A 19,413-nucleotide genomic window follows, 5' to 3' on the forward strand; every position below is an offset into this window, starting at 1 on the left:
AAATCATCAAAGTCAGAAAGCTCATCCTGTTGCTGTTTATTGTAGTTACCTTGATAGCTTGAATGTATTTCTGCTGAAAGCACTTTGACATGAAACTTAACTGCTTTTTCTCTCCACAGATGCTGTATGACCTGATTTATTTCCAGCATTTTCTATTTTTATTTTATATTTACAGTGTCAGCAGTGTTTTTTTAATTGCTGTTATGGGGTTTAGGGACAGGTGGTCTGACATCCAGCTGCCAGAATGCTGACTGTTCTGGAAGCTGTGCCATCAAAAAAAAATGTTATGTTCCTCTTCAGCCTTTTGAAGTTTATTTAACACTTGAGGTGAGAAGTGTGACAAGAAAGCTGGACTGCTTGTTGAAGTGAGCAACTAGGCCAGAAATTGAGATTTCCACTGGAAAATGGAGGTAAATATAGGCCTGGACAGACACTACACTAATGGCAGAAAATCCATGATTAAAATATACATAAGCATTAGTTCAAATTACACAAAGAATGAGTGGCATATGCTCTTACCTCTTTAAAGTACTCAAATTTTTCTTATTCCTTCTGATTACGATACTACATTGTGTATAGTTGATTAAAATAAATTAGTGGGGAAAAGATGCTTTAAATATCTTTTGAGAGTTTTTGTTTTTAATCATTTATCATCAGTCATAGTCAATCTCTTGTATTAGACTGAGCTGTGATCTGGAGAGGTGCCTGGATGAATCTGTTAATTGATTATGTGGTGTAATGGAGTAACACTTAACCAATACAAATTGGTATATAGTTTTCTGCTTAATCACTGGATGATGGCAGATGATGCAGGGGCAGAGGTGATGGAATCAAGTTTAAATGAATTTGTCATGTATCCTTTGAGTTGTCAATTCTAGTCAAGTGCACTAGGGCTTTTCATGCTCAACCCAGCCCAGACCTCAAGTTAGCTACCACCATCACCATGCAATCCCTGCAGTTGCACTGTTCTTTCACTGGTCTGGTAGAGCTGGAGGCCTCACTGTTGTACCATACCACAAGGTGGAGCAGTTAATGAGTGGCAATTGGGCTTCTATAAAAGTTGACCTGCGCTCTGTAATGAATCAGACAACAACAGAACCAAAGAACTTACGATTAATGCTTTATAATCCTAGTGGGAGTGAGAGAGAGAGAAAACAATGTAACCCGAACTCTGTATTAGTCTCACTCAAAGAAGTATCGGTTACTACGTATCTTTCTACTCATTTTCGTGGGAAAGCTTGGTGGGAAGCTACACTTACTAAGGCAGTTGTTGATGTAAAACTTTTATCACAAGATATGTCTAACAAAGCTACATTCTCTCCCACTTGCACCTGGTCTGAGAACCAGACACAAACATCATCCCATGGCTGAAGTAATCCTTGACCCTGGGAAGAAGCTGACAATATGGAGCATTCCATTAACCCTTACACTGCCAGTCATTAACCCTTGCATTCCCAGCTATCTTTTACACTTCAAGCAGTGGATCCTGAAGTTCCTTCTCCTGATCACTCTGATGGCCTATTGACATTTGATACTGTGTAAGGCATGTTCAGCTGTTTCTAAATTTCTGATAAATCGGACATTTAAAAACAGTTGAAATATATTCAAGTAACTAAAGCTTATTTAGTTTAAAAACACATTTAATTGGGAAATTAATTGTGAGTGATTGAATGAGGAAATTGGAGTTGTGCTGACCTAAACTACCATTGAAGTATGTTTCACCTATATGAGTTCTGTAAAAGAACCACAAAGTTCGATCATGAAGGCAAGCACAATTTCAGCAAATAACAGCTATCTGTGGATTACAGTAATTGCAACCCATTACTCCCTTGGTCTTCCATTCCAATCTTTCTCCTTCCTGGGTTCTTAATACTTTGAGTAAACGGGCACCTTTAAGACGATGAATAAAAAAAGTTTGGCATTTTAACCAGTGAAATATATCTGCAATAGCAGAAATCTCCATTTGATAAGTGGTTGTCATATCAGACTTCCATTTACTTTAATTATCAAGCAAATTTAATGAAAAATAAATAAGCAATTTCATCTATGATGTTTGCATTCAGTTGTCAAAAGAAAATCGCAGTCCCATTTGTTGTGCATTTTATCTGCACAGTGCATTAGACTGATGTGGTGATGAGGAATTAACATAATGTTCATAATTCTGACCCAGCATCATGGGCTGAATGTTTAAATTCTACCTCTACAAGTCATGAAATAGAATAAGATAAATTTGTTAGTTCATGGTGCAACACCAGAAAATGATTGAAAACGGCAAGGCTGCTACAAAAGCCTAACTGGTTTTGCTGAAAAACAAGACAGAAGAAAACTGGAGACTATCTACTGCAACCCTCAATTCCCCCCTTCTCTCCCCCCCCCCCCCCCCCCCCCCCCCCATTTGATGGTTTGATACTTCATGTTGAAAATGAGGATGGGAAAACATACTCTATGGACAAGAGTGGCCTGGTAGTATTGGGAGTATTGATGGCATACTAAGTCGGAGGATCAAGTACAAGATAATAGCCAGTTTAACCTTGTAATCTGTCTGTCAGAGACATGACTGCCCATGATTGCATGTACCATCACAGAAGATCTTGACCAAGAAAATGTTGGTGTTTAAAAGTTGTGTGGATCATCCTATTGCTCTATGTAAATGTCACAAGATCAAAAACTTCAGTTGTGAGGTTCACTATATTTTTCTATGTAATGCTGTGCTGCAGCTGATTTTGATTTTGGCAAAGTGTTCCATATTGGTGTATTGTATCTTCTTCCATGGACTACAGTGGCTCAAGAAGGCCATTCACCCCCCACTTTCTCAAGGACAATTAAGGAATGGGCAATAAATTTGGGAACAATAAAGTTCTTGAAACTCTTGGTGTGTAGTGTAGCATGTGTGATCTTTGTAGCCAGACATTAAAGAGCTTTACCACAATCCAAGCAAACTCTTCTAGCTATAGGGAATATTGCTATTGAATGAATAAATACTACAATAATGGGAGGGAGTAGAGTAGGGTGCTTCTAAGACAGTCAAGTGAATTGTATTTCACCACAATTTCTAATTTATTCACCAAAGCTGCACTACTTCATACCTCATGACAATATTTGTTCAAACTTGAGCAAAGAAGCTGATCTTCTGAGGCAAGGCAAGTAGTTGCCCTTGTTATCAAGGAGACAGTATAGAGCCCTAGGTAAAGGGTCAAGTTAATGGGAATAGAATAGAAACACCCACTGGCTGGAGCCTAATGTTACACCAAGGATGGTGGTTGGACGTCATTCATCTCCACTCCAGGACTTTGTTGCAGGAGTTTCTCAGGGCATTTTCCAGCATCAAACTATCTTCAACTACATTATGATTGAACTTCCCATAAGATTAGAAGTAAGAATGTTCTCTCATTACAGTTGAATAATCAATTGAAATTCCCCAAATGATAAAGCAGCCCATTTCTGGTGTGGATGATATTCACTCTTGTTTTGATGCACTGCACAAATACCAAGCAATGACCACTGTCAGAAAAAAAGGTCCATCAACCTAGTCTTGGCTTAATGCCAATACCGTCATTGATAGCCCACCATCAACATCTCAGGGCATTGCCTTTGTTCAGAAAGTTAACTGCACTTATAAACATTGGCTGAGAGAGCAGGTCTGAGTTTGAGTTCAGATGCTCCAGAGAATGGCTTTCCTTTCTGACATCTACAAGGAATTTTGGGAGTGTTTTCAAAAAAAAATATTTGTCTGGATGAGTGGAAGTCAAGCACAGTACCTTTCAAGATATAGTCATTTGCTTGATTAATGTACCATTTCCCACCCTAAACATTCATTCCCTTTACCATCACTGCTGTATGCCACCTACAAAAAAAAAGTACTCCCAAAGTACCCTGTAGATGGCAGAAAAGAGTCCCTGGAGTATCTGCAACCTCTGACTTGCTCCTGTAGCACAGTGTGAGTTCAGTGAAGTTTGTGAAATTCCTAAACTTAACATTGTGGGAGCACACTCAATGTAAGAATTAGTGTGATGCCGGAAGACTGGCCATTGTTGGCAACAAAATGGTCTTACAAGCAAAATCTAGAACTAAATTTTTACATAACCAAGTTCCAACCAGGTTGTCTCCAATTATTACCACCACACTCAGTGTATCTATATATTGTCCAGAAGCTGTAGATATGAATAAATTGAAAAATTGCCCATAAAGACATAATTTCAAGTTCTATCATTAGTACTTCACTTCCTGCTTTGAATTAGTTTCCTTTTTCCTTGGATTACTTGATTGTAATTTAGTTTCACTTAATTATTATAATGCATATCAGTTAATTTAATGGAATTAATTATGATTTGAAGGCCAGTTTGATAAATTCAGCAAAATGAGCATAGTTTTTGAAAGTTGATTTTGGGCTAGGTTCCTATTCTTGAGAAGACATGGCAGTTGGAATAATTTATACAACACAGGCAGATTGACATAGACTTTCACCTTCTCATTTTCTCCTGCTCCTTCTCCCTTGCTGCATTGGGCTTTTGGTGTGTTAAGATGATTATTGTTAGGTTTCAATTTCCCCTAATGGTATGTCTGCTCAGAACAAGTGTTTGACCTGTATACAAATTGACTTCAAAATTTTAAAACTACCAACAATATATTGATAATATTAAAGTCAGTGTAACATTTGTTCATTCTAACTCTGCTCAGAATTTATGCGTGGGCCTTCATGTAAAATTTCTGTTTGGACCCACTTCGCTTGAGTCTTGTTGGTGCTTAATGATTTTGTTGAAGTTAATTTCTAGGATCAAAGCAATCTCTCCATGCAGCTTGGTCATCCTTCCAGGAATTGCTTCATTCCCCTGCTAATACAGTTTCTGATTTGTTTACAATTTTTTACTGCCTTTAATTTAGTAGGTGAATTGAAGTTATAGATACTCATTTTGTGTGTTGAATAGAACATCCTTTTAGTTCTAATTCACCTTTTTTTACTCATTTGAACCTATGCAAGTCCTTGTAACTTAATCAAATTGTAAGTAGAAAATCGTAACTATTATTCTTTTTGCACTTTTCACTACTCGTAGTTAATCAGAGCTTTCTCTGATTACCAATTTAGCTAGGTAGCTCAACCTTATGTTATACCTCCCGTTGACGGTGAGTTTGATAAAATTCAAAGTTCACTTCACTTCAGAATCTGTCATAGAATATGTTATCCCTTTTTGCCTTTCTCAAATGCAGCCTTGTACTTTGCATTAAATTTAATTTTCTTTCAAGTTATGCTCACTTCATTCCTTGCTTTCCGAATTGAGTCCTCATGTGTTTGTATTGGTATCAAATGTAAAAGTGACTAATAATAAGGTCTACTCCCCCACTCATTTCTCTGTCAATTTATCATTCCCAAGATTTACCCTGAATCCACCATCGCTTTCAGGTTTTGTAGTTAGCCCTTCATTTGAAAATTTGTCAAATATTTGCTGAAAATCCTGGATAGGTGTTGAGGATATTCTATATGTATCTACATGTTAAATCCTTGTTTAAGAAATTAAATTTTCTTCTGATGATTGATTCTGTTTTATGTCAAATTGATATTTTTCCACTCTCTTTGAATGTTTGCAATATACTTCTGAAACAATAGGACCTTGGAAATGACTCTCAATGATTAGAAATGCCTCAATTCTCCCTATGCTCATAGCACATACATTTTTCCATTCTTAATCTGATAATATTTGAATTAACAGGTTCTTCATGTTCAACAGGGAGTAGATGGTGATTCACAATCTTCTATTAAGGATCATTCGTCCTCGAGTGAACAAAAATCTGGTTGGTATTGCTTGTACTGTATATAGCAAGTTAATTCATGAATTCTGTTTATGTGCACTGGATGCATCTTGTTAAACACTTCTGATTTACAGTTTTTTGTAATACAATTTCAGATCACAGTTTGCTGCCCACCTCTTGGGGCACTAGTGGTGAGCTACCTTGAACACTTGCATGGTGAAGGTGTTCTCAGAGCTGTTAGATGGAGCTTTTTTTTAGGATTTTGACCCATTAATAATGAAGAAGTCACACAGTATGTCTAGATTGAGATGATGTGAGGATTGTAGGTGATATGTTCCCACTGCTGCCCTGACATTTCTAAGTGTTAATGATCATGTGTTTAACTCTTGGTAGATTGGTCTTATGCGCCCTTTAGGCAAAATACAGACCAGTTTTAACAGTGATAATGATAGAAGAATGAATGTTTAGGGTGGTGGATGAACTGCAAATAAAGTGCATTTTTTCCTGTATCAAGTATTTTAAATGCTGAAGCAGCTGCTCTTAGATGGAAATAATTTTAAACTTTTTTGCTGGAGGTGCTTTTTCTATCAAGTTTCAGTTAGAGAGAAGAGAACAGAACCATCCAAAAGAAAGTTAGAACATGCCCATTTGTAAATCTTGTAGGGAAGAAATGCTGCTGCTTGCCTTCAATTATTATTCCTTGTTTCTATTCTTGACTCCAAAGGCTTGCAACTCCTTCAGCTAGTATTGAGCTCAAACTGTTTTAAATATATAGTAAGCCCATTTTTATTTAAATGTTAGTTCTGGAAAATTTGATACAATTTGTCGTGAAAAGGGTCCCATTTTTTCCAAGCCTTTTTTCAATAAATTATTATTATTCCTGATAACTACTCATTTCAAGTTATGATGGGTTACTTGTCCTGCATTACATTGTAGATGGGACACACCAGTTGTGCACATCAGAAAATCATGTGCTGCCTGTGTTTGCAGTTACTTGTAGGTGGGAGCACAGAATCAGAAAATGGTACTGTTAATTACTTTGTTGTAAATATGTAATGTATTTCAAGAACTAATTAATTCTCCAATTTATATGCAGAAACAAAAATTGTGGTTTAATTCAGAAAACAAACATTGCTTGTACTCTTGACTTATTAAATTTGAATTTCAACTGGCCATAAACTTTTAAGTCTTTTTCAAAATTTATGATTTCTTGTTAGATAAGATAAAAGTGGATAAAGGCTTCAGAGTACCAACAAAATCTCCAAAGGTTACACCAGACAGAAGGGAAGATCCTGGTCTACAGAACCAGCACAGAAGGAACTTCACAAAGATACTTGATAATGGGAAAGCTACAGATCCAGAAAGTTTCTCACCTTTTACTGCACTTTATGAAATGGTCAAGCAGCAGGCCACAAGTGAAATTCAGACTAAATCAAACAAAGTTGTGTTTGAATCAGTTGAAGAAGGCAGTACTGACTTGATAAAGCAAACATGTATTCCAGAAAAGGAATCCAATGTCACAATTTCTCAAAATGGTAAAAATCCTCGGGCATCAGCAAGTGGACAAATGTCAAGGAGGATAAGTAAGACTATACTGGAAGAGGGAATGATGGCAAAAGAAGATGAAAGTAAAGATATGAGGGAATTGAATCCTCTGCTTATTGAAGATTTTGCAGCCACAGCCTTTTCAGTATCAACTGCTGACATAAACACTCCCAAGAAAAACAAAATGGACAAATGTACAGAACAGCCCTCTTCTGATGCAAATGTTACATCAATAACACTCTTAGCAAAGAGTGCAAATGGGAAAGAGCAAGATAATGATCAGATAACCAAAGGTACACCAAAAGGAAAAGACAAGAGCCAATTTATCAATCGCAAATCGTTAACTTTGGGTGCAACTCCGAAGAATTTTGAAGATAGTATGGAGCCATCTGTGGAAAAAGAACAAAATATGGTTGTGAAACACACATCTTTTGAAATGGAACACATACCTGGTAACATAAAGAAGAAAAAAGGTGAAACTCCAAAAATTTCGGTCAAGAAGTCAATGTGTAGCAAAAATGTGGAAGGTGCAGATATTGGATCAGAGCAAGATGAATCTACAAAGTTTTCAGAACCTTCAGTTGCAAAATCTGGGGTGGAAAATTACTTGGTTCGCGTGGAACATACACCTGTTAGAAAAGATGAGGAAAATGTTGACACCCCGAAAAGACGAGGCAGACCATCACTACGTCATAAAAATATGGGTGGTGCAGATACTGAGTCAGAGCAAGTTGAATCTACAAATATTTTGGAATCTTCAGTTGCAAAATCGGGCATGGAAAATAATACAGTCAACTTGGGACTCATACCAGTTAAAATAGATGAGAAGGTTGACACTCCCAAAAGACGAAGCCGATCATCATCACATAATAAAAAGGTGGATGGCAGAAATATTGATTCCAAGCAAGTTGAATCAACAAATGTTTTGGAATCTTCCGTTGAAAAATCAGACATGGAAAGGAATATAGTCAACTTGGGACTCGTACCGGTTAAAGCAGTTAAGGAGAAGGCTGACACCCCGAAAAGACGAAACCAATCATCATTACGTAGTAAAAATGTGGATGGTGGAAATATGGAGTTGGAGCAAGTTGAATTGACAAATGTTTTGGAACCTTCAGTTGCAAAATCAGGAATGGAAAATGATACAGCCAACAAGGGACTCACGCCAGTTAAAATTGGTGAGGAAAAGGTTGACATCCCGAGAAGGCGAAGACGATCATCGTTATATAATAAAAACGTGGATGGTGGAAATACTGATTCAGAACAAGTTGAATCAACAAATGTTTTGGAATCTTCAGTTGAAAAATCAGACATGGAAAGTAATACAGTCAGCTTGGGACTCATACCAGTTAAAGTAGATAAGGAGAAGGCTGACACTCCCAAAAGGCGAAGCCGATCATCATCACATAATAAAAAGGTGGATGGCAGAAATATTGATTCCAAGCAAGTTGAATCAACAAATGTTTTGGAATCTTCAGTTGAAAAATCAGACATGGAAAATAATACAGTCAACTTGGAACTCGTACCGGTTAAAGCAGTTAGGGAGAAGGCTGACACCCCCAAAAGACGAAGCCAATCATCATTACGTAGTAAAAATGTGGATGTTGGAAATATGGAGTTGGAGCAAGTTGAATTGACAAATGTTTTGGGACCTTCAGTTGCAAAATCAGGAATGGAAAATGATGCAGCCAACAAGGGACTCGCGCCAGTTAAAATTGGTGAGGAAAAGGTTGACACCCCGAAAAGGCAAAGCCAATCATCGTTATATAATAAAAATGTGGATGGTGGAAATATTGGTTCAGAGCAAGTTGAATCAACAAATGTTTTGGAATCTTCAGCTGAAAAATTGCAGGAGGAAAATAATTCCATCGACATGGGCTGCATGGCAGCTAATGAGAGAATGGGTAACATTGGCAAAAGAAGAGGCAGACTATCATTACGTAACAAAAATGTGGAAGCTGCAGCTGATCAGTTAATGCAAACTGAAATTACAAATGTTTCAAAATCTTTAACTGCACAGTCAGAAGTGGAAAATAATTTGGTTGATGTGGGACGCACTGCAGTTAAAATAGATGAGGGAAAGGTTGACACCCCCAAAAGACAAGGCAGACCATCATTACATAATAAAATGGAAGCTGCAGATATTTACTCAGAACAAACTGAACTTGCAGATGTTTTGGAACTTTCAAAATCCTGTGGGGAAATTAAATCGGTCAAAATGCAATGCACCCAAGTTAAAATAGATGAAGGGAAGTCTGTCACACCCAAAAGACGAGGCAGACCATCGTTACGCGACAAAAATGTGGAAACTGTAGATGTTCAAGGAGGGCAGGCTGTAACAACAGAGGTTTTGGAGTCTTCAGTTACTGCAAAATCAGAGTTTGAAGCTAAATCGTTGGAAATGCAGCATGCTGGCACCCCCAAAAATAGAGGTAGATCATCACTATGTAAGGAAAATGTGCAAACTACAGAAGTTTCAGATCCTTCATCAGAGTCACCTACACTGAGAGGTGGTGCCTCTCTATCTTCACCATTTCAGCTAAGTAAAAGGAAGGAAAGTAATGTGGCTGAAGACCCGACCAAAGTAGAAAGCCTGAAGAGAAAGGATCGGACATCTAGAAGTCCACATGGAGACTTGACTAATAAACAAACTGAGAAAAGTGAGTTGATGCGCAAGTACTTGTCACATCCATTTTATCAAATTGGCCTTCAGGACAACTAAATATCTCTCTCCTTGTAGGAAAAGGCCATGTGGGGCTGATGAATGTGGCTGTTGAAGAATTGGATAAGTCTTCATTTGCAGACGTTAAACAAGATCAATTCACCAGCAGCGAAGAATCTCCTTCAGCTTCAGGTGAAGTTTTTAGCTCTGAATTGAACACTGGTAAAAATATCCCTCTACTATATGCGTATTGTAATCTGTTTCTGAAATTCCTTTCTATTGATGTCAATGGAATCTGATTTCCAAAGTGGAGTACAACTGCAGGCTAAATGCAAGAAAATGGGATTAGTACGAATGGGTACTCATGGGATTAGAATAGATATGTTGACACAGACTTGATAGGTTGAAAGATTTACCATTTACCTAGCACTATAATATATGCCATCAATTGAAGGTCAGTTTTTTTTCTTGCCTGTGAAAATTTTTGCACAGATTAAGGTTTCATGCTTAAACATATACTAAATTACAGTGTAAGCATCAAATTAAAATATTCATGCGATGTTTACAAAAAAAGTTGATTCTAGTTAAGTAGCAAGATTGAAATGTACTACATATGAATTATACATAATAAAGATGAAGTAACTACATTGTAAAATTAAAAATGAGTTGCTAATCCAACCAGTCATGTTCATTCATTCATTGGATGGGGTGTGTCTGGCAAGGCCAACATTTAGTGCTTTAATTGCCTTTGAGAAGCTGGTGACCTTGATTCACTGCAGTCCTGGAAGGAATGAATTAACTGAATTATCATTTGCCATTTGATACTGATGTGGACACGATGCCTCCTGTGTTGTAAATTTTCTGATTGACATTCCACTTGACCACAATTGGCATTTTGGTGTGAGCTTGATGTACAGTAATGCAGCAGAGGTGTGCCACACTACTGTTAATTATGTAGTTTGAAAAATGTTTGGTGGAATTTTATAAAAACAAAGATTTGCTCATTCTCAGTGGTGACATTGTAGTTTAGCTGTAAATTATGATGTTGCATTTTAACATTACAGATTCATTTTATTTTAATAATATCCCTTTTTTTCCTATTAGATGTCCAATGCTTATCCAAAAAGCGCAGAAGTGAAAATGAAATTTTTTATGGACCAGTTTTAAAGAGAAAGAGAGTCTCTTTTGGTGCAAATTTAAGTCCAGAAGTATTTGACAAGCATATGCCACCATGCTCTCCCCTACGAAAGGGAGGCACTCCGACACGAGTGAGCACGCCATTTCGACTTGCACCACATGCAGTGCTGAAACGTACATCCAGTATAGGGATACGCACATGTGCAATTCAGGTAACTATTAATGTACATTTATGGATGAATTATGAAAACTCAGCCAGAAGACTTGCATGGTTGATATATTAAGCCGAAGAGTGTCTAAATTGTTCTGGTCTGATCCGCTTAAAAAAAAAGTTGCATAATACTGTATGTATGGAAAGGTAATACTGAGAACCTGAATTCCTTCCATATGTGGCTTGCTATTTCGTTTGACTGTTGATCACTAGAAAATGCATTGGTCTACCAACTAAAACTTAACTGACAGAGTGGTATAGAATTGCATTGTTCTTGTTTCCCCACAGCACCATCCAGTGTCTTCAATTGGGTATTAAAATAATAAACATTTTGTCCTACTCTGTTGATCACCACCTTGTGGCAAGAATTTAGCATGACAACAATTATTGGGTGTGGAAATTTTTAGTTTTGAGTTGAAGTTTAAAAAGAAAATTTAAATGCACAAATAAATCCACATTGTGTTTCTGTTATGGCGATGTGCATGTTGGATTAAAACTTAGTTAACACTAAGTTTAAGTTTAAAACTAAAACTTGGCTGTATCCCATAATGTAAAATAATGAATAATAATTTCTCTTCATTGTTATTTTAAAGACAGTTTGTATTGGACAATGATGCTGCTACATTGACAAATATGAAATGCAAATTTTATAATACTCTGGACTCCAATAGTTTCTGAAGATCAGGTTGCTTTTGCCTAAATTAAACTGATTGTAGGCTGTGTCATTCATCTTTCTTTTATAATGGTACCAAATGCAATTTGTAATTTACTAACCAGCAAGGTGATAAGTTCTTAGGCACAAAAATAATTGATTAATAGAAAAATATTTAGTTTTAGTTTACCATCCTAGAAATGCTAATGTATTAAACATGAAAGCTACCAATTCACCCAGCTATCATTTTTATCTAATTTTCTCACTTGGCTGAGGAAAAAGTTGATGAGCCTTCTGAATGTTAAGCAATTTCTTCAAACAGCTAGTGAACATATGGAAAGCTAAATGCAATAAATTCCTTTCCAACAGATTCAAATGCCTGCCTGTTCAAAATAATCGGCACCAATTTAACGGTTTTTATACACAATTGTAAAAATATTTCCTAGTGAGGTGTTATTTTAAAAATATTGGAAAGTTTAAATAAGCAGCACTCCTGTGCTTCAGAATTTGTTTTTGACATTCCACAGAACTCAGCACCTTCGCAAAACTATTGCTTTGCAGGATGACTATTAGGCTGAATCTCACTGGCTATATTGTCAATCAGCTGTTGAAACTAAAGACTTTTTTGAGTACATGCTGTAAAATGCGTAAGACCAAGAGGGTCAATTCTGTTAGTTTGCTACTCCACTGGCGTCCAGCAGCAGGACGTTTTCTTGCTTAGATTTTCCATACATTAAGCTGGATAATTCTCTCTTGGATCCTGTTTCAGAATACCTTTTGGCACAGGGTCTGAGATCCCATTGATTTAAATGGAGATAGGAGGAGGTAAAAAAAGAGGCACTTTTTTCAAATCATTTTCCTTTACCTTTTGTGTTTTGATTAACTTTATTTGCAAAACTTTAAAAATCTTATGCACATTTTACAGTCAGCATATATCAACCCTCAGTTTTGCCAGCTGTCAGGCTTTTGGGGGTGAAGCCTTTTTGTTGCACTGTCCCAATCAAAATGTTGAAGCACCGTGCATTAGGCCTTCTGTATCTGGACAAGGTAAGTGCAGTCCTAAGGGGTTGCAGGGCACGGAAATGGGTGTTACAATCTGAGGCTTTAACTCATTCTTCTTGTAGTTTGAATCAGATGGCATATTTTCAATTAAGTTGCATACATTATTTGAAAACATTACTTAAACTAGTCTTGCCTTAATTAGTACTAATTATCTTTTTGTTTAAGGAATGCAGTGAACAAAATGAAAATTATACAAGTTCCATGGTGTCAAATATGCCTTCAGCAAGTGCCTCTCCTAAGAAAAACAAAATATCACCTCACAAGGGGTCTCTATTAACAACTAACACAAAGTCAACTACAAAGAGGTCACCTTCAGTCAAGCCACCCTCTTCATTAACTATTAAGCAATCACCTAATGTCAAGAATTCGTCAGCAAAAATGCCCTCCGCACCTTCTTCTGTTAAGAGGTCACCTGCTTCAGGAATTCCATCACAAAAGAAGGTTTCCTCATCGGATAACAAGAAGTCACCTTGTGCCAAAACATCATCTACCTTTCTATCCAGTAGAATGTCCCATCCAATCACTGCTGGTTCCTTTGGCTCTCCACAGTTGAGTGGACGTTTCTCCATTTCTCATGTTGCTACACCTCCCACCTTGCCTCAGTCTGTAAAGCCCTGCATTACACCCAAGACTCTCAGTCTGGCACGGTTGGATCCACCTCAACAGAAACCAATTTCTGGGAAAAAGGCTTCCAGGAAAAGCACCAGAAAAAGTGTTTCACTTCTTGCAGGAATACAATCCAGGAGGCAGAGTGGAGCATCAGTTGGGAACTTGTTGGGTATGGCTTTTCCTAAATTTATCTTGGTAGAAACAGCTAATTGTACTAATTTCTGTGACACAGAATCTCAAAGGTTAACAATTGCATTTCCGTTTAAATTGTTTGGTTATAGATAATGAGTAATGTATATTTACTGCACCTTTAATATTACTGGAGTTCATTTGAAATTGGCAAATAAATCACCTCACTTGAGAACTCTTATGAATGGGACTGCTATGAATGATTCAAGAAGAAACATCAGTTTAATGAGTGAAATGTGCTTGCTATTTTGTAGTGTTGATTACCTGATGTGGCGTGACCAAGGATTTTAGTAGAGCTTAATTTGTATAAGAAATTATTGAAATACTTTCACAGGACTACTGAAAAATACTTGGGCATTTAGGTCACAGATTTTATCCATCTATGCTTGAGTTGTGTTTTTTTTGAGCCTGTGTTAATTCTGCTGGCAACAATTATACAAAAGAATTATCTCAAGCAGCATTGTAGTAGAGTATTGCAATAATATAATGCTTCTCCATCCTGCACCTCTCCCATTGCGCGTTAAAGTCAACGTGCTCAAGAAGCTCAGCAAGACACTGATTGAATAATTCCTTCATTTTTAGTCATGCCACATTTGTAAACTGTTTCAGATGTTTACCTTCAATAAATGGTAGTATTACAGTTGAATATCTTTTTAAACTGGAATCAGTATATTGTAACTTGCAACAGGGTGTTGTACCACATTGGCAGGGAGCCTTTTAAATGTGGAATTTGGAGAATAAGCAAAGCCCATGTGAATGCACCCTTTATTCAGGATTGATTACTTTCCTTTTGACAAAGAAGCTGAATGTAAACCAGTCATAACAATTTTTTAACACCAGAAGCTACAGATTTCTTACTTGAAATTTTTCTGTGAGCCCTGGTATATCTATGAAATATCTTGGTATTGGTCTTGCTGATTACCCTTCATAGATTAGTTGTAAATTTTGGATAGATATTGATTTATTCTGGCTCTTATTTCTTGGCCCACTAAACATAAATTCTGAACAGTTCCTTATTTTGGTTGGTCAGCATTTAAGTTCATTAATGAGCTAAATGGTCAGGTACATTACTTAAATAAGTAGATGGATAGGTTTGGCAGTATAATTTGGAGGACTTTCAGAAAATGCCTTCATCTTGTACAAGTTGACTGAGAATCTAGAATTTCTATTGTTAGAAGACTGGATAGCCTGTCTTGAAGATTTAATGCTATATGGGAATATTCTTCCCACTTGTGTTACAAGCAAGACCTCGGTTCACTGGATTAATCTGTACCTTCAGATAACAATTAAATTCTCTCTTGCTAGTGAAGACTGTAAAGAGGTGACTATTATTATTGGTCTCTTGTTTATACAATCCATTTATGAAATGCTGTAATTATTACCACAAGTTGTCACTCTATGATACTGAGCAAATAAGTTCATGAATGTCTTGTTTAGTCAAGGTTTTACTTTTGGCATTTTGCATAAGCTTATTTGAGGCCTTTTTTGTTGCAATTTTTTTGGTTTCATTTACCTTCAGTTATTGTGGTTAGAACCTATCCACCAATACACTTTTACTTCTATAGGGAAATTATCTCTTGGTTGATGCTCATAAAACACAACTGTAGTATGTGGAAAACATTAATTTATAATTAGGGTTAACTTTACCCACTAAGGCAGTCAAGTGATTACTAGTTATCTTGAAAATAGGATTGGGTCTCTATTTCTTGTTTTTTCTCTTTCCAACTCATCATGGATATCCATATTATACTGTTTGCTTTTGTTTGACCCAAGATTGAAAGTAAATTATGTGCAGCAAAGTAGTCATCCAGTGCTTACCATGGAAGCTTTGTCCTTCGTAAAATGTCATGTAATTTAAGAGTTGGAATTGAGATGGTATGTTATTTAAACCTGAATATTGAATCTAAGGAATTTTCTTTTAATTTGAATATTTGCAATTTGTATTTAGTGAAAAAGTCATGGGCACAGGTAGTGAAGGAAGGAGTAGCAAGAACTCAGTTGCAGAATGCTGCAAAGCAACCTGCTGCAAAGCGAAAACGGGCCAGGAATGTTGTCTCCTTGAAAGTGGTAAGTTTCTGACTAGCATGCAAATAACAATGATAATTATACAGTACATGGTTAATCATTCCTAAGACTAATTTTAATAGTGCTCAAATAGTTTTTTGCCTTGGCTAACTGCATGATGTGGTAAAACTGTAGAAGTGGATTGTCTTGATACAGTTTAATGATGTCAGATTTGTTTATCTTTATTCCAATTACATTATTAATATTCTAAATTACAGTTCAGGCGTATAAAAATTAAACTGTTGTTCCAACAGACACCTGCTCGTGTAATGAAAGATCATTTTAGTACCGGTCATGCTGCTTCTCCAGCAACAATAGTCATCGGCAAATCGCAAGCTACCAATGCTAAACCAACTGGACAGGCCCCACGGCTAACAAGAACTGTTTCACTGAGACAGAGGGACAAAGAAATGGATGAAAGCTTTACAGGTAAACTTCACTGCCTGAAGTACCTCCCATAGTTTTGCTTTTTCATTGTAAATCTTTATTTGAAAGTTCTTTTCTTGCAGATCGAGTTAGACTTAAAGTGAGAATGAGTCCAGTTTCAACGCCGGGTGTAATGTCACAAAAAATCAATTTTGCAGCAGTATTCTAACATTGTGTTTAATGATGTGGAGAGGGATATCCCAGTTCAAAATCACCTACTTTGAAGATTGGTTGTGCCTAGATAAATTTTGCAGGTGGTGTTGCTCATAATAAAGAAAAAGCTGAACTTTATTTAATCTTGATGGATATTTTAAACAGGACCTTGGAACTTTGTTGTCTAGCCAATTTTTTGTTTGTTTGTTCATTTCTTTATCCAGACCCACTGTTTTATCATAAATCTTTATTGCCAGGTTCCAATTCTTTGCACCAAACCCATGCTGTGGTCTCTGTTGTAGATCTGTCTCGAGTTGCCAGCATGAACATCAGGGTGCATGCTAGGATATTAATGTTTGCACATTCTTGATTTGCCTTGTTGTTTTAAAAGAGAGACTTTTAATTATCTATTTTATAAAGCTTTAGCTAAAAGGCTAGCATCTTCATTTACCATTTCTCTGTTATTTTTTCTTTCATTTGCATAAGCCACTCCCCTCAGCCTCATAATCATATGCAGGTGAATACCTCTGAATTGATAATAAAGTGGTAAAATATGATGTTGATGCAATCTCCCATGTGTGATGTACAACTGAGGACTCTCCACCATATTGTGTAGCACTATCAGCTTGGTAAATTAGATAGTTTCAGAACAGATCTGGGAACTCAAAACTGGACATCTCTGAGATTTTGTGGGATGTCTATATTCTGCCACAAACTAATCTCGTAGGCAGATGTATACTTCACTCCACAACTACTACCAAGTTAACAGATCAACCTTAAATCAGTAAGGGATGTAGAAAGGCATTCCAATAGTACCAGATTTACCTATAAAGGGGCTCCATCTGGCAAAGCTCGAAAATTGAACTACATGTGTGCTAAACAGCAAAAGTTATATACAACATACTTAACCTAGCGAATCCACAACCCCAAAAATCACATGGAAATTGCTGTTCTGCAGTCTTGTCATCTAGCGATCCAGTGAAAGAGCCTAATAGATGGCAGCTGTTGTGAGGCCTAGCATGTGGATGCCAAAGATATATTTGCAAATCTGTTTAGCCAGCTGAACGGATGATGCATCTCGTCTTCCTCCTGAGACCCCTGTCTTCAAAGAAACCATCCCCAGACAGATAATTCACACTGTGTATGATGTCAATCTTCTAACAATACAGAAGGAGGCCATTCAGCCCATGGGGTCCATGTTGGCTCCCAGGAGAGCAATTCTTTTGGTCCCATTTTCCCCTCCTCATTTTCTTCTGCTTCTGCAACTTATTCTCTCTCACATATCACTTCAATTCCCCTTTGATTCAAGAAATGGCTGAAAGCACTGGATAAAGCAAAGGCTATTGTTTGAGATAACATCCCTGCTGTTTTTCTGAAAACTTGCACCCAGAATCAGCAGCACCTCAAGATAAGCTGATCAGTTTGGTTGCCACATTGGTTTCCACCTGACAATGTGGAAAATTGCAAAGGTCTGTCCGTCAATTAAACATCGGATAAATCCATTCTGGCTAATTACTATCCCATCACTTGCAGTCGGTCACAAGCAAAACAAGCGAAAATGTCAAGCGAGGCATACCAGTATTCTAATCATCTAGGCTGCTTGGTTTTGCAAGGCAACTTTCCTCCAAACCACATGATAGTCTTTGTTTAAGAGAGCTGAATTCCAGAGGCAAAGTCAGAGTGATTGCTCTTGATGTCAAGGCAGCGTTTGAATGTGGCATCAAAGAACCTTGGGGAAAAATGACATCAATAGGGTTTGACTGGGGGAGAAGCTCTACAGGATGGAGTCTTACCTTGCATAAAGGTTTTGGTAGTTAGAAGCTGATTAACTCAATCCTAAGGCAGAGTTGCATGAGTTCACGAGAGCAGTGCCTCAGGACCAACCTCTTCATTAATGACCTCCTTTCCATCATATCGCCCTGGCTGAGTTAATTACATCATTGTTAGCCATGGGTGAGTTGCTGGTAGACTGGAGGGTAGTGAATGTTGTGCCTTTATTTAAGAAGGGTGGCAAAGGAAAACCTGGGAACCATAGACCAGTAAGTCTAACATCTGAGGTAGGTAAGTTACTGGAGAAGATTCTGAGGGATAAGATGTACGTACATCTGGAAAGACAGAGGTTGATTAGGGGTAGTCAGCATGGCTTTGTGAGTGGGAGGTCATGTCTTGTGAAATTGATTGAGTTTTATGATGACGTGACCAAGAAAGTCAATGAGGTCAGGGTGGTATATGGATTTCATTAAGGCCTTTGATAAGGTTCCACATGGTAGGCTTCACTGTAAGGTTAGATTGTATGGAATCCAGGGAGAGCTGGCTAATTGGGTACACAATTGGCTTGATGGTAGAAAGCAGAGGGTGCTGATAGAAGGTGGTTTCTCAGACTGGAGGCCCATGACTAGTGGTTTGCCTTGAGTTGGTGCTGGGCCCATTGTTGTTTGTCATCTATATCAATGATTTGGATAAGAAAGTACAAGGCATGGTTAGTATGTTTGCAGATCACACTAAAATAGGTGGTATAGTGGACAATGACAAAGGTTATCAAAAACCTACAGGGGGATCTTGATCAGTGAGTAAGTGGGCCGAGGAATGGTAAATGAAGTTTAATTTGATTAAGTGCGAGGTGTTGCAGTTTGGAAAGTCAAATCCAAGTAGGACCTTCACAGTAAATGGCAGGGCCCTGGGGAGTGTTGTAGAACAGAGGAACCTCAGGAACATGATTCATTGAAAGTGGAGTCACAGGTAGTCAGGGTGGTGGAGAACGCTTTTGGCATGCTGGCCTTCATAAGTTAGAGCACTGAGTATAAAAGTTGGGAGGTCCTGGTGTGGTTGTACAGGATGTTGATGAGGCCGCAGTATTGTGTTCGCTTTTGGTCACCCTGCTATAGGAAAGGTGTTATTAAACTGGAAAGAGAGCAGAAAAGATTTACAAGGATGTTGCCAGGACTAGAGGGACTGAGT

The 19,413-nt window shown here is 37.5% G+C and overlaps 1 protein-coding gene across 4 annotated transcripts in view; it reads left to right on the forward strand.

The window, feature by feature from the left end:
* mki67 (marker of proliferation Ki-67) overlaps nucleotides 1–19,413 on the forward strand; it is a 43,281-nt gene that overhangs the window by 8,626 nt on the left and 15,242 nt on the right. For 3 of the 4 annotated variants that reach the window (XM_052027579.1, XM_052027578.1, XM_052027580.1), the window contains exons 6-12: nucleotides 5,706–5,787; nucleotides 6,963–9,950; nucleotides 10,031–10,144; nucleotides 11,057–11,301; nucleotides 13,180–13,792; nucleotides 15,761–15,879; nucleotides 16,131–16,305. In XM_052027579.1, the coding sequence (XP_051883539.1) occupies nucleotides 5,706–5,787; nucleotides 6,963–9,950; nucleotides 10,031–10,144; nucleotides 11,057–11,301; nucleotides 13,180–13,792; nucleotides 15,761–15,879; nucleotides 16,131–16,305 (4,336 nt within the window). The remainder of the gene's footprint in view (nucleotides 1–5,705; nucleotides 5,788–6,962; nucleotides 9,951–10,030; nucleotides 10,145–11,056; nucleotides 11,302–13,179; nucleotides 13,793–15,760; nucleotides 15,880–16,130; nucleotides 16,306–19,413) is intronic. The other variant, XM_052027581.1, reaches the window with a different exon arrangement.

Source organism: Pristis pectinata, chromosome 12 (genome assembly GCF_009764475.1).
Source record: "Pristis pectinata isolate sPriPec2 chromosome 12, sPriPec2.1.pri, whole genome shotgun sequence".
Classification (NCBI taxonomy): domain Eukaryota; kingdom Metazoa; phylum Chordata; class Chondrichthyes; order Rhinopristiformes; family Pristidae; genus Pristis; species Pristis pectinata.